A 14,553-nucleotide genomic window follows, 5' to 3' on the forward strand; every position below is an offset into this window, starting at 1 on the left:
AAATCTTTCAACCCTGTACTTCAACTCTCTTTAGTTTTATCTTTTTTTTTTGTTTAGCAAACCACGCGGTGGCGTGGTATATTTTGAACAACGCCTATACCCCGAAAGTGCTGACTCTCGTGCACCCTCTCTCTCGCGCGTACACCTTCGCAATTTCCTATGCCCACCAAAAAGTGTCTCGCCTTCCGCTTACCCTCCAGGTGGCTTCCCCGCCCCCGCCCCCGCCATCCTTATTTCCTCTTTATCGGCGGAGATGGGCCCGAGTTTGTCGCGTCGCTCTAGGTGCTCTCCATCAGCGACAACTCCCGGACAAGTCCCGGGTTCCTTTTGTTTCGTCGCTGTCTCAATCGATGAACACCCTTCCGACGCTTGCCTCAGAAATACTCATTGCAACGTCATTTGTCATGTCCCGCTTCCCTTAATATTTTTATTATACAATCTTTCCTCGGAGATTCTACTCCTCTCACGAACCCTATTCAAATAAGCCCGGACATTTTCCCAAAGCCGTTCCCCCTTTATTAGTATCAAATCATTTCTTAGCGCGCGCCTTTTTCGTGTTGACCGAAAAAGAATTGCGTTAAAATTTCACGATTATATGTTTTCCGTGTAAGTCGCTTTATAACCTGGTACGTGGAAAGACTATACGAAATTCAATAGGCGATAAAGTCTATTTTTGAACTACTAGCGCCTGTAGAAGTGTTCTAGTAGCGGCGCACCGGTGTTCGAGAGGAAGTTAACTACCAGGATATTTTTACGATCGAGTTCAAAGTTACCGAACTTTACGGTCAAAAGGGGGCCAAGTACGCGTTATCTTATACTCTTCACGTTTCGGGTGAAGCTCGTAAAGTTTTAAAACTCTCCGCGATTATTAGAATTAAATTAGAACAAAAAGTCGGGAAACTCATTGAAAATATACATTTACGCGGAACGGAAAGCAACCTACGGTGGCGCCACCTGGCTTAATTGATCGTAAATAGACAAACACGTCGTACTTAAACTTTAATGAAGTTATTATCGAGTTTTGAAAGCGATTTTTCCTTTAAGACGCGTTCTCGGGAGCTTTTTGGGGGGAAAGGTGCTCGTGCGGGAAGAGACGAAAGAAACTCCGAGATGGCGCTAAAGTCGCTTTCCTCCAGCGTCGCCTTTTTTCGCTAATGGACGCGTTAATAATTAGCTAGTCTCCGAAGCGTTGTTTTTTCCCCTCGTATGGAAAACGGCAATGAAATAGCGGCTGATGGGGGTATCGCATGCTGCGGCTAATAATCCGCGTCCGTAACGCGAACCTGCCGTGACTCTCCGGCGCGTCGTCTCCCTTCTGTTTAGATTTCAAATCCTCGTCACTCTATATCCCCCGCGAGCTCACTTTTTTTTTCCACTTCTACACCGATATGCAATTGCGTTTTTGCATTTTCCCCACGATAAAATAGCGCGGACTTTACCGCGTCTTGCTGGCTTTGATTGAAATATCCACTAAGAATGTCTTTGTTTTTGCGTCGGAGTGGCCTCGAGAATTTCCCGCTTTCCCAAGAGAGAGAGAGAGAGAGGAAAAAGGTTTTTACGGAGGACAAGGAAAAGTGGTCTTAAAGGGGTGTAAAAGCGCGGTTTCTACGATCTTCTCGTATAACGAAGAGGGGTAACTCGCGAGCGTCTCGCCTTTTGAAGGCGCGGTGTGCGGGGGTCGGATGACCTCGTACCGGGCATTATTTATGGCCAGACCCCTTAATGGAGTATAAAAGCCATTTTACAAACTTTTATTTCAGTCCTCCGCCCCTCCTTCCCTCTTCTTTGTCGCCTCGCGTAGACGGCACTGTCCCGACTGTCGGATTAGGGTGATTATCCGCTCGACCAAAAGACGGATTCCGTACGGGGGAAGGGGACATTTAACTGGAGTCGTTTCTTATCGCGTAATTACTTAACTCTCTTACGTAAGTACTGTCCCGCGTACGTGTTTCGGGTATTCCCTTCGCGTGGTACGGCCGCGGAAACAATTTTATACCGGCTTTCGCCGAGATGCTTAAAGTTTTAATGGGAATTTCCAAATGCTCGAAGCCCATCGTGGACACCCTCGGGCGTTGTCATCAGGGTTGGCTGATTTAAATCAACTTGATTTTAATCACGATTTAAATCTATGATTTGTTTTAAAAAAATCATTGATTTAAATCAATTTTCATAAAGTATTTTTGAAAAAGAAAAAACCTCGCCAATTGCGATAATTTAGGTTTAAATATAATCTTTCTCGTACTTGCCCCCTAATGTTGCATTGGATTCTACCTGTGGGTGGAGATTCCGCCGAATTTTGTTTGTAAAGTACCAAAATAGGTTTTAAAAAATAAAAACTTCTATATGATTATTAGTTTAATTTTAATAAATTCATTATACATATTAGTCTTTAAAAATTAAAAACATATTTGTTTTAGGTAAAATTATGATACTAAATTATATAAAACTTTGAAATTTTAATTAAAATCAAATAAATCAATAAAAATCCGATTTAAATAAAAAAATCGATTAATTTTATTTTTTTTAGCTTATCTATCATTAAAAAGCGGATTAAGTTAAAAGGATCGGGTTGTATAAAAGGCGATTTGCCTTCTTTATTAAACGAAAAAATATTTATTTCATTCTCTTTATTTTGCTTTGTTTATATTTCCTGATTAGGATCCAACGCATATTTATACGATATTTCCACGCGCTCCGTTTTTATCTAAATTGAAGTTAAACACGCTGTTAGCGATATCGAGTTCTCGTTAATAACTCGGTTTAGTTACGCCTCCTACGCGTGTTTTACTCGAGCTATTTCACTTGGAACAAACAGTGACGAGCGGCGAAACCTAGCTGACCCCCAGCGGAAACGTATTTGGCGTCTCGCGCTGTATCGATCCGCGCGCCATTATACTATTTTACTTCGTTGGTCGGTCGCGAGAAGTAACAGATTAGGACATGAATAATTCAACTTTTCGACCCGTTTCGATTGATTTTTTTAATGTCTCTCGTCCCTCCCTCCCTCTCGAGTATTTCGTCAACAATGACCAAATGCTGTCGAGGCTTAAACCGGTTATTATTTCTCTGTAACGCGCCCCTCCCAAGCAATCCGCGGAAAAGTAATAGGAAGTAAATCCGTCCAAAGTCATCAACATCATCATTTGTTTCCAAAGTCTCGTCTTGTTTTCAGGCCGACGATGTCGTTCGCGATGACGTTCTCTAGAATACGTGCCCGTTTGCGTAATAAAGGCCGAACTAAAGCCGGCCCGGCTTTACGATTCTCTTTAAGCTTTCGGGAACGGGCCCGGAGTGAGAGTCTGTACCGGGACGGTGTAGTCCTTACTTCGAATTCGGCGCGGGCTCAATTATCCTTTTTGTTTCCTCTCGATTTTGAAATCCATTTGTTTCTGGCAAATGGATCGAATGAGAGTAACCATTACTCGACTAACGCGACCAGACTTTGTTGACAGTACTTATTTTTCACAATGATGCCATTCATTCTATTTAGTACGGTGGCGCGGTTTCGCGAACAGTCCCTCTAAAAGTCTAAAAGATAAATTAATAAAGCCAAGAAGGCGAACGTTATCAGTTGACGAAGAAAGTTTGCCCGTACTCCTGGTAGCTGTCTTTGCTGTAGCCCCCGATGAAGACTTATTTAAAGAAGATTCAATCTTTCGACGCGAGAAGCAAACGTAATGGGTTGACGAAAAAAGTTCGAAGTATTTGTTGTACTTGTCTTTGGCATTATTTAGAAAAAAAAACAATCATTCAGAATTACCAAAAATTGTTTCTTGGTTCACACGTGCGAAATCGCGTCACCCCGGTTCGCTTATAGCCAAGGCTTAACGTTATTTCAAATTATGACCAGAATTTTTAAAATACTAAAACGTATCCCAAAACAATTAATTAATCATGTTTACTATACATATAGTAATATTATTTGACATTATTTAGAATTTTATTCCCATTACCTTTGGAAATACGAGCAATTTTATTTCTCCGCCTTGAAAGCGATTCTAAGCGAAGCGATTTTAGGGGTAACTGTGAAACTCTTGTCTGGTGACGGAGAAAGTTTGCAGTATTTTTCTTTATTGTATCATTATCGAAAAAATACAGTTTCCAAGTTATCTCCGTACTGGGTAAAGGGGTTTTCCCCGAGTTCTTCGGCTTCCCCTTCCAATAAAAACTTGTAGGGGTAAACGGTAATAAAAAGTGTAGGGAGCTGTTGGCTCACGTGGCTTGAAGGGCTGCATGCCACCACCTTCCTACGCATTGTAACCCGGCTACCTGTTTAAAGGCATTAAAAGTCTCTCATTAACTTGGGCCTAAGGTGGTGCCTTGGCTATTAGCCTAGCTGATTTTTATTATTATTTTTTTTGTGGATGAATATTTCTTTGCCACATCTTGTGAAGACTAACTAAAGTCGTTTCTTTCGTCGTCTTAATCTTGGGATAGAAGATGACGTTATAACAAGATAGGGGGAAAATAAATTTACACTTTTGGAATCCACTTATAGAATTAAAAATTATTTGATAAACAAAGTACCGTAACGTATTTAATGTTTTCTTTATTTGACTCGAATCGACTGTTTAGATGTTTGGTGAATTTTACAAAAATGAACGTAACTACCGGAGTGTTTACAAGAAACAAAGTACAATAACATATTTAAAATTTTTTCTTCTTTGACCCGAATCGCGTACAATCTGTAAACACTCCGGTTCACACTTTGCAGCTGTATCGATTTGGCCAGAAGTAAAAGTAAAGAACAGTATATTTTTTAAGCCAACCCAGGATACAATCCTCTAGTGAAAAAAAATACAATTCTTTCATTTACTGATGCGGTATAATTTGATTTTTTCCTTTCAGAAATGGAGGCAGCTATTCGACAAGGTAAGTCGTCGAATTTTATTTGATACACTTTTCCATCTTCCGCGGCCTTCCATATTTCCCTCCCCTCTTCCGCCCCCTCCCTCCCATTTTCTTCAATGGATAATTTCACTTTTTTTACGCGCCCGTCCCTTATCGAAATCCTGGGCGGAGTACAACCTCACCTGACACGATTGACATCGTATATAATGCCGTTGATCGATATATTACACTGCCATAGTACATAATGCCAGGTTAAGGCGACGCGTAATATGGGGGGAAAGCGGCGACTTACCGCGCTCTTCAATCGAGTGGGATATTCTTCGACTTTACCATTTCCCCGCCTTATACTTAACTGTCGGGTAAAATATCCATTACGATACGATTTACATGTAAAGAAAAATAATAGAAAAATGAAAGAACTGTTAACGTAGGGCGAAGTGCTTGGTTCCGTTCGCACTGTTAGAAATTGTATATTTTAAATTTTCTTTTTAGATTCTTAACTTGCCTACAATAAGTGTAATTTCTGTTAACATTTTTTCTATATATGTGTATAAATTGTTCTTATACAAAAATCTATAAATGTTGAATTCGGAAAGCGATATTAGTATATTAGAACCAAAATAAACTCATTTGTGAAAATGATTTTTCGCTAAGCGATCTTTTCGCTAATTGCCGAATACGATAGCAGGCTGGCGTTAATAGCTTTTACAATTTAACTTAATAGCTTTCTCGCAGTTTTGGAGAACAATTCGGAGCTTTCGCCATTTAGTATTCAGACAACGGAACTTTTGTTTCTACGTTTTTTATCCTTTATAATATTTACACGCTTACCATATACCACCATTTGGTGTTTAATTATACTAACCATTAGACTATCTTTGTTAGGTTTTTGACTAGTGGGAAATTGATGGAAGTACAGATCACTGACTTATGAGCGCGTGCGTTTGTTAGTCTTCTAATACAGTATGGCCTAATTGCATTGTGAGAGATGCCTAGACTAATATGAATGGCAGCTGGCTTTGTAATGTATTATTTAGTTATTTAATGAGGCGTGTATAGGCCAATAACCTTAGTTACTAAGTGTTGAAATGCGATGATAATCATGATATTAAAGGCCTAGGTTTTCTTCTGCGTGGTCCCCTTTTAAATTAGGCCAACATGTTCAGCGGTTGGCCTACCACCAGGGTATTTGTGCTCCACTAAGTTAATTTAAAGGGGGACAGGCAGAAAAAAAACCTAGGCCTTTAAGGCTACTGAAAATTTAAATAGGGTCTTTATTATTATTTTAAGGTTAATTTAGTTTTTTTTATTTATTAATTTTATAGTTGGAAATACACCGATCACGTCAAGAGTAGGCCCGCGTTGGAGTTGGGTTCGAGGGTACACGATTTACAAAAAAATATGGCTTATGTCCCCCACCCCCCCCCCCATAACTACGCCACTGTCTGAAATTAAAGTAAAATTTAATTAATTTTCCCCAATTCCTCGAATTAACGCGTGGTTTTTTATCTAAAGTAGTGAGCTATCTTAAATTCTTGAGTAGGTAAATAGTGGTTCGGCTAAGTTTCGATAGATGGCGATAGTGGAATAACGATATGTCGTAGGTTGTCTCTACTTGTTCTCTACAAGCTAAATGAACTGGCGAGTGCGAACAAGACCCGGGAGGGGGGGGGGGTCGGCACGGAGAGACGAACGAGCGCGCGGAAAAGGGAAATGACAATTACCGAATTGGCCTATTCCAGCAGTGGAGAAGAGAATGAAGAGTTTCGGTCAGGGAAATAAGGGGGTAAAGGTGGGCGGAATTGAGAGGATCGTGCCAGTGGTTGCGACGCCGTTACACACACTCGTTTCCTCGTCTTGTTGTTCCCATTTCAACCCGCGGAGAGTGAGAATCCAATATGATTAGGCCACCCTCTCCTCTCTGCGCTCCCGGTTCGCTCCGTTTGCGGGCCCCAGAGTGCTCCCGAGGGGAATTTCAATCTTCAATCGTGAGGAGTCAAGCGGGGGGTCAGCATCGTCCCAGGGCCTCCTTTCTCTACAAAGTTTGGCGCGCTTCCTATCGCCATCGAGACGGCCGCTCGGGCCGGGCGCTAACTATTAAGAGCGCCGGGGCCCGTGCCTATATTATCCGGCGTCCAGCTTTCTTCCCTATTACGGAAATGGTTCAGGGGCGAGCCCTAACTATGGCCAACTCGTTTCCGCAGCCCCCATTAGGGTCAATCGTCGAACGCAGATGGCGCTCGTCGGACGCCTTAAGTAACTTTGCCATCTTGATAAGGCGGAAAGATCACGCGCCCAGAGCGCCCAAATTAAGGATCTATGATCGTTTAGCCATAAACGACACTCGCGACACCTAGTAAATTGTTTTCTTATTATTTTGTCGCGCCCTCGGCCATTTTTTTTCGTCTATTTTTGGCTTATTAACGCCCGTAGTAGTAGCAGCGTTTTTCGCTCAGGTGTGGCGCTCGTTAGTTTACCTTCCAGGGGTAATAGCCCAATTACGTCTTTTTTGGGAAGCCCCGGATCTCTGGATTTTTTTATCTGCCTTACCCTTCACCCCCCCCCCCCCCCACGCATTTTCTGGTTCATTTTTATCCCTGGCAGCGATGTAGGTGTGTTTTTTCACCGATAGCTATTTATTTTTCCTTCTTTTTCTAGTACGATGCCGAAGGTTTTGGCGAAATTCCGTGGGAAGATTTCCTGAACGCTCTGCAAAGTCCCGACTTTGTGGCACATATCGACCCCACCAAAAGAGCGTTGTTAGCGGCCAAAGCCAAAGAAAGTCATTCCTCTTCTATCACATTCCAGGATTTTGTCAATGTTGTAAGTACAACGATATTTTTGTTATTTTTCTTTCGTACCTCCGTAACGTTTTTGTTTTTACCTCGTAATTAAGCCCATATTTAGGTTGGTTAATTTTTCGTGGCAATTATCTTTAAAAATCCACTTTTTTTACGGCAGTTTATTTAACAGCCGCGTTAAAAATCTAGTTGAATGTATTCACGCGCTAGCATCCCTCTACTCCACTCCCCTAGGAATATTTTTACAGGCCTAGTTCGGGATAAGTCTGATAGATGGCGGCACGTTATCTGCTTTGGAGCCTTTTTCGCGTTTCCCCTCCCCCTTCCGCAGCCACTTCGCTTTTTTTACAGCCGAGCAACGGCTCGCATTAGCGGCGTTTATAAGCGCCAAAATAACATATAGCCCCCAGGTAGTTAAAGAAAATAAGCTTATGATCGTTTACAAACAAGCGGACCATTATCTTTTGTAACGAAAATGGCTTATCGCGCGCTTAAATTTGTTTATATTGTAATGATTTTGGACGTTCCGGCCATTTTTTCCTCCGAGACTTTCGCCGAGTCTTGTTACAAAAAAAGAGCTTACGTTGTGCAACATGTTTTCCTTTGCCGTCGTTTTAAAAAAACTGAATATTTTTCGCCTACCACCAAAAATACGAATCTAAACCTAACCAGTTTTTTTCTGGGGTTTTTTTTTGCATATTGAAAAATAGGCTACGCTTTCCTTAAATTATTTTAAATTATTCCATTTTTCAACTGCTGATATTAAATTTTTAAAAATATTTTTTTCGTTTTAATACGCAACTTTTCTTTGGCTGATTTGGGAAACATCTGCACATTTTAGCTTCAGAAATAAATAAATTATCAAATTAGTAGAATATATCTGACGAGAGAAAAAATCACGTAGGCTATTAAAAATGAGCTCTAAAACATACCTTTATTTTGGGATTTTCAAGTTTAATTCGAGATTTCTAAAATCATGTTTTAACTAGGATGAACGGGATTTGCACGAATCTCAAACCCCATCGGTCTCATCTAGGGATGCACCGATATATCTATCGGCTATTCGTGGCCGATAATATCGGTCGATATTAACAAAGTTATCTATCATAACAGTAGTGTATATGATAAAATCATTGTTAAAGACAGTTCAGTATACTGTCATACCATTTTATTCTAATTTTTCATGAAAAAATGTTTGCAAGAGCATATCCGAATATGTTTCTTTTCATTTTACCAGAAGTAAATGAACCGAAGTTATCGAAATAGCGCTCAGAATCGGGGGGCGTTTTCCTTATGAAAATGATGAGAAAATCGAGTCAAATAAATCTAATTTCCATACCCGTCTTTTTACGCGATAAATTGCACTTGGGAATTGTGGGTATAGCTATTTCTATGTATAAAATGGGTTTTTATAAAAACAAACACGTTTTTTTTTTCGGCCTAGGAGCGCGCAAAATTTCAAATTCGGGGTCAAAATGTAACTTCATAAGGAAAACGCCTCCAACATGGGGAGTATAGCAGTCTGATAACTTCGGTTCATTTACTTATGATTTTACTTGATACGTAACTATCACAAATCGAATATCGTTGTTTTGTAATTTGTTTACACTCGTAACCCCCTGTCTGAAAAAAAGGTATGATCTAGCTTCTGAAGTTTGATCTCGGTCAATCAAATCAAATATTATCAATAGAATTTTCTTATTTTTAAATGTTGTTTTGTAATTTGTTTACACTCGTAACCCCCTGTCTGAAAAAAGGTATGATCTAGCTTCTGAAGTTTGGTCTCGGTCAATCAAATCAAATATTATCAATAGAATTTTCTTATTTTTAAATGTTGTTTTGTAATTTGTTTACACTCGTAACCCCCTGTCTGAAAAAAGGTATGATCTAGCTTCTGAAGTTTGGTCTCGGTCAATCAAATCAAATATTATCAATAGAATTTTCTTATTTTTAAATGTTGTTTTGTAATTTGTTTACACTCGTAACCCCCTGTCTGAAAAAAGGTATGATCTAGCTTCTGAAGTTTGGTCTCGGTCAATCAAATCAAATATTATCAATAGAATTTTCTTATTTTTAATGTTGTTCTGAAAATATTTTTCTAATACCGGTATCTTAGACTTATGCTTCGACTAACTACGTAAAATGTTGAAATTATTAATTAATTAATTATAAACAGTATTTTGCGATGTAATAGCTCTAGCACAATTTATTTCTTCCGAAACACATTTGGAAAAATCAGCGGGAGCCTGCCAAAGTACATGTTTCCAGCGAATATTATTAGTAACTCTCTTAAGAGATATAATATATACACTTCTCTTCGTAGTTAATTTTTTCGATAGTTAATTTGTATCCACGCAACGAGATGAGTGTAATTTTAATAACCTCTCTTTGATAATTCCTTCAGCTATAAAACAATCGCTAATTAACGCTAATTATACTAATTAATAAATAAATTTAAAAGATAAACGGTTGCGAATTATTAATTGTATTAAAAGCCACGGCACAATAGGAGAGAGAACCATCTGCTCCTGAGAGATTAAACATTTGATTTAATTAAAAACAGACCAAAGCTTATAAATGATAATTAAATGGGAAAAAGGCGATTATACGATTTAATTTTACATTAGCGAGGGAAACGGAATCAGTGTGTCAGAAATTAGCCTCATATTTTGACCGGACTAAATGTTTCGTTGAAACGACAATTTTATCCGTTGACCCATTGTGCGCGGAAAATATAATTAAATAAAAGACCGGAAAATTTTTTCTTTCAAAAAAGCGATATTATAAAAAAAATTAGGTCTAGATTCATTAAGGATAATAGAAATTGGAGAAGAAAAGGCGCGGGTGAAAGTAGTTTCGAAAACAAAGCCTCGCTCGCTCTCCCTTTTTTAGGCTCTCATTTCTCTCCGCGATTAAAATTTAATTAGGCAAATGGCTCCTTCTTTCATAAATTCTTAATTCTAGGGCCGCTTATTTTTTTTAAATTCATTCGTAACTTTTGGTGTCATGCCCGATTTCAATTTATTTTTTTTGTTGAGTCGCGGAACAATGCTAGTAATATGAATTCAAGCGTAACGACCCCGTCGTGACCCCGGTGCGCGTGAGGTTAGCAACACGAGGCCACGAGGGTTCGCCCCTTCTTATTGTCATTATCATATCGAATTTGAAGAAGAGCTTTTCTTTTGATCAACGCGTGACATTGTAGTTGAATTGCTATAGCATTCAATTAAGGGATGTTGTAGGCTGGTATTTCTATGAATTGTCAGCTTGCGAAACGTCTCGGCTTTTCATTCAATTTCCGATGACGACATCGTACGGAATTTATATATATCTAAAATTGTAATCAATGTAAATTTGGTCGTGAATGAATAACGTCCCTTTTACGTTCGCCGCTCGAATTTCATTCATAGCCCGACGGCATCACGCTATTCCCATTCGGTTACTATGCCGACTTATGTCCGTTTAGTTTTATCAAGGACTTCGCTAGGGCACTGAGAACGTACGAGTCTACTTTGCACGCCCGCAGACTTACGTTAGTGTCATCTAGTATCGGTCATAAGAATACTTACTCTTTTACTTTTCGAGAAAATGGTTGTAATTAGTTAAATAAATCGAACTATTTCTTAAGTTCATGAAACTTTAATAAAATCTGAATTTAACGATTTATTTCTTTTATTTTTCAAGAAATTGGTTATAATTAGTTAATGTAAGAGTTAAATCGAAATATTCCCTCAGTTCATGAAACTTTCATAAAATATGAATTAAACGATTTATTTCTTTTATTTTTCAAGAAATTGGTTATAATTAGTTAGTGTAAGAGTTAAATCGAAATATCCACTCAGTTCATGAAACTTTCATAAAATATGAATTAAACGATTTATTTCTTTTATTTTTCAAGAAATTGGTTATAATTAGTTAGTGTAAGAGTTAAATCGAAATATCCACTCAGTTCATGAAACTTTCATAAAATATGAATTAAACGATTTATTTCTTTTATTTTTCAAGAAATTGGTTATAATTAGTTAGTGTAAGAGTTAAATCGAAATATCCACTCAGTTCATGAAACTTTCATAAAATATGAATTAAACGATTTATTTCTTTTATTTTTCAAGAAATTGGTTATAATTAGTTAGTGTAAGAGTTAAATCGAAATATCCACTCAGTTCATGAAACTTTCATAAAATATGAATTAAACGATTTATTTCTTTTATTTTTCAAGAAATTGGTTATAATTAGTTAGTGTAAGAGTTAAATCGAAATATCCACTCAGTTCATGAAACTTTCATAAAATATGAATTAAACGATTTATTTCTTTTATTTTTCAAGAAATTGGTTATAATTAGTTAGTGTAAGAGTTAAATCGAAATATCCACTCAGTTCATGAAACTTTCATAAAATATGAATTAAACGATTTATTTCTTTTATTTTTCAAGAAATTGGTTATAATTAGTTAGTGTAAGAGCTAAATCGAAATATTCCCTCAGTTCATGAAACTTTAATAAAATCTTAATTGAACGATTTAATTAAACATAAGTAGCAAAATAGTTGGTAGATTCTCAATTATTTCGTCAATAAAAATATGTTATAAGAAGTTCCTGTTTTATTTTTTATTTTTTTCAATTTTAATTATGGTTTTCGGTATGTCCTATGTATTTATAAACGGGGCGAGTCGAATGCTCTCATTAGCATAAATACGTTTGTTTTATTTTATTTATTTAGAGAGGTTATCTACAAAGCCGCAAAGGCTGACTTATGCGTAGACATACAGAATCGCGGGATTAAAAATGAACAGAATATAAATTATTTAAAAAATAATAAAAAATAATGAGGTCCATACAAATAATTAAAAAAGCAAAGCCAACATTAAGAAAACAATGAACAAACGGAAAAAAAAATTATGAGATCATGACCAGGCAGATAAATGTTAACATAATAAATAGCGAAATTTATGATAATTAGATTGAGTAACAATATTAGATGGCAAAGCATTCCAATCAATAATGACACTACGAGAAAAAGAATTTAGTCGAGTAGTAGAGGCGGCGCTTGGTTTAAACAAATTTAAAGAATGGCTACGAGTACGGGAATTGATTTGAGGGGTGAAAAACTCATTAAAGTTAAGATCCAAATTATTGTAACAGACAAAGGTTATTGATTTTATGACGCGAGTCAACAGGCTGAATACCAAGGGATTTTAAACGAGAAGGGGCAGGCAAATTTTGCAATTTAGTAACAAGTTTTGTTACGCGATTCTGAGGCTTTTGTAGGGCAGATAGGTCTGTAGTTAAATGAGGGGTCCAAATAGGGGAACAATAATCAAGAATAGGGAGCGCGAGGGAATTGAAAAGTTGCTTAATTAAACGTGGGGAACGAAAGTTTAAATTACGGCGAATGAGCCCGGTAATAGTTGATAGACGTTTGGTTTTACACACAATTGTATCAATAGAGGGTATTAGGTAATTAAAGTTAACAATTATAATTATAATTTAAAAAAGTGTGGAAGTTGACAATTATAATTCAAAAATTAAATGAAATTAACTAATTTATTAGCCTAGCTAAAAAAAAATACTTCAGTTATTTATTTCTTACATCGTCAATTAAATTTAGTGTAAAATTAAAATTTGATATTTTGATGGATAAATTGTTTTAGATTAATTGGTTATTGGAAAATTGATTTAGGTTCATTTGAATTTGTATAAGTCGGCTATTCGGATTTTGATATTTCTTAGATCCTTTCTAAATCCATAAAATGGCAGTGTAATTTGTCATAATACCGTCTAAAAGCGGTCCGTAGAGAATAGCAACTTCGTTTGTCCATCGACGTGGTAAGCACGCGATTGGAGCCTTCGACGGGAAACGTGTAAATTCGATTAATCCGTCCACTTACTTTTAATTTACGTTCTTGTAAGCACTTTATCAAAAGCGGCGTATAATTTATCACGGGGAAATGAGAGGCTGCCTACCCCCCCCCCCCCCCCCCCTTTTGGGATTGGGCAATTTATTCGTTAAATTCTGGACGTTTCTGCTTCAAAACGGCGACTGGAGAAAAAAAAGAATACCCGTTGGTCAGGCGTGTGTCGCTCCGTAAATTGTTTGACGCAACGATACGATTAATGTTCTTTTAAAAACCTTCCACCGTTTTTGTTCTTTTTTCAATTAAACTTTTACGAGGAAGTTGCTAATGAGTTAGTTCATTAAAAGGCCGCGCTGTTTTTTATTGGTGGCGCTGTGTACGTGAGCGAAACGCCTTACCATTAACCGCGCTACCCCCCTCCCTTCTCCTCGACCTACGCGACACACCGATTTCATTTTGGGTCCAGCGAATGGGTTAAAAAAAAGGTGACGTAAAAGGTTTGTGGGGGTTTGGGGCGTTAGCTTTGATTTCTCTCCGTCGTAAAAATAAATCAAAACAACAAAAGCAAGGTTGGCGTGACTGGGTTCGTCCTCCTCCCGCTAGAGGGACACGAATCGCCTCCTTCTTTCTCCGGATTAAACGAGATGGGAGAAAGGTGGCTGGCAGTTGGTTATTTCTCTTCGCCGAAGCGATTGACCGCTGGTCCGATTAACTTCGGAGCGACTATCTGTCAAATACGACTACTCCGATATACGGTAATGCCTTTAACGATCACGCTATCACGTTATGTTGCGTTTCATTTCTAATCGCGCGTCAAAGTCCGGCACGCGCGCGCGCCCGCTCGTGCCGGACAAATATCACCGAAAGAAAGCTCCCGAAAACGAACCGCCAGATGGCGACTTATCATTTTCTTTCGTTTGACTCGCGCGCCCGAATACGCTTACCCCGAGAATTCGTTTCAGCTTCCTCCGACCGATAGTTTTCCTCTCCGCGGATTTCACTCTTCGCCTCACCTGACAATTCGCCGAAGGGTGCAATATCGTCCGA

The 14,553-nt window shown here is 38.2% G+C and overlaps 1 protein-coding gene across 3 annotated transcripts in view; it reads left to right on the top strand.

Annotated features, from left to right (window-relative positions):
- The window catches only part of LOC149932898 (rhomboid-related protein 2-like), a 128,796-nt gene that overhangs the window by 50,830 nt on the left and 63,413 nt on the right, over positions 1-14,553 (top strand). For all 3 annotated transcript variants that reach the window (XR_016473270.1, XM_090157489.1, XM_090157488.1), the window contains 2 exons: positions 4,849-4,872; positions 7,510-7,674. Coding sequence is in view for 2 of the 3 variants with exons in the window: in XM_090157489.1 (XP_090013615.1) it covers positions 4,849-4,872; positions 7,510-7,674 (189 nt within the window). In the remaining variant the exon portion in view is untranslated. The remainder of the gene's footprint in view (positions 1-4,848; positions 4,873-7,509; positions 7,675-14,553) is intronic.

The sequence above is a fragment of the Leiobunum rupestre genome, chromosome 8 (genome assembly GCF_980474605.1).
Source record: "Leiobunum rupestre chromosome 8, qqLeiRupe1.1.hap1, whole genome shotgun sequence".
NCBI lineage: Eukaryota > Metazoa > Arthropoda > Arachnida > Opiliones > Sclerosomatidae > Leiobunum > Leiobunum rupestre.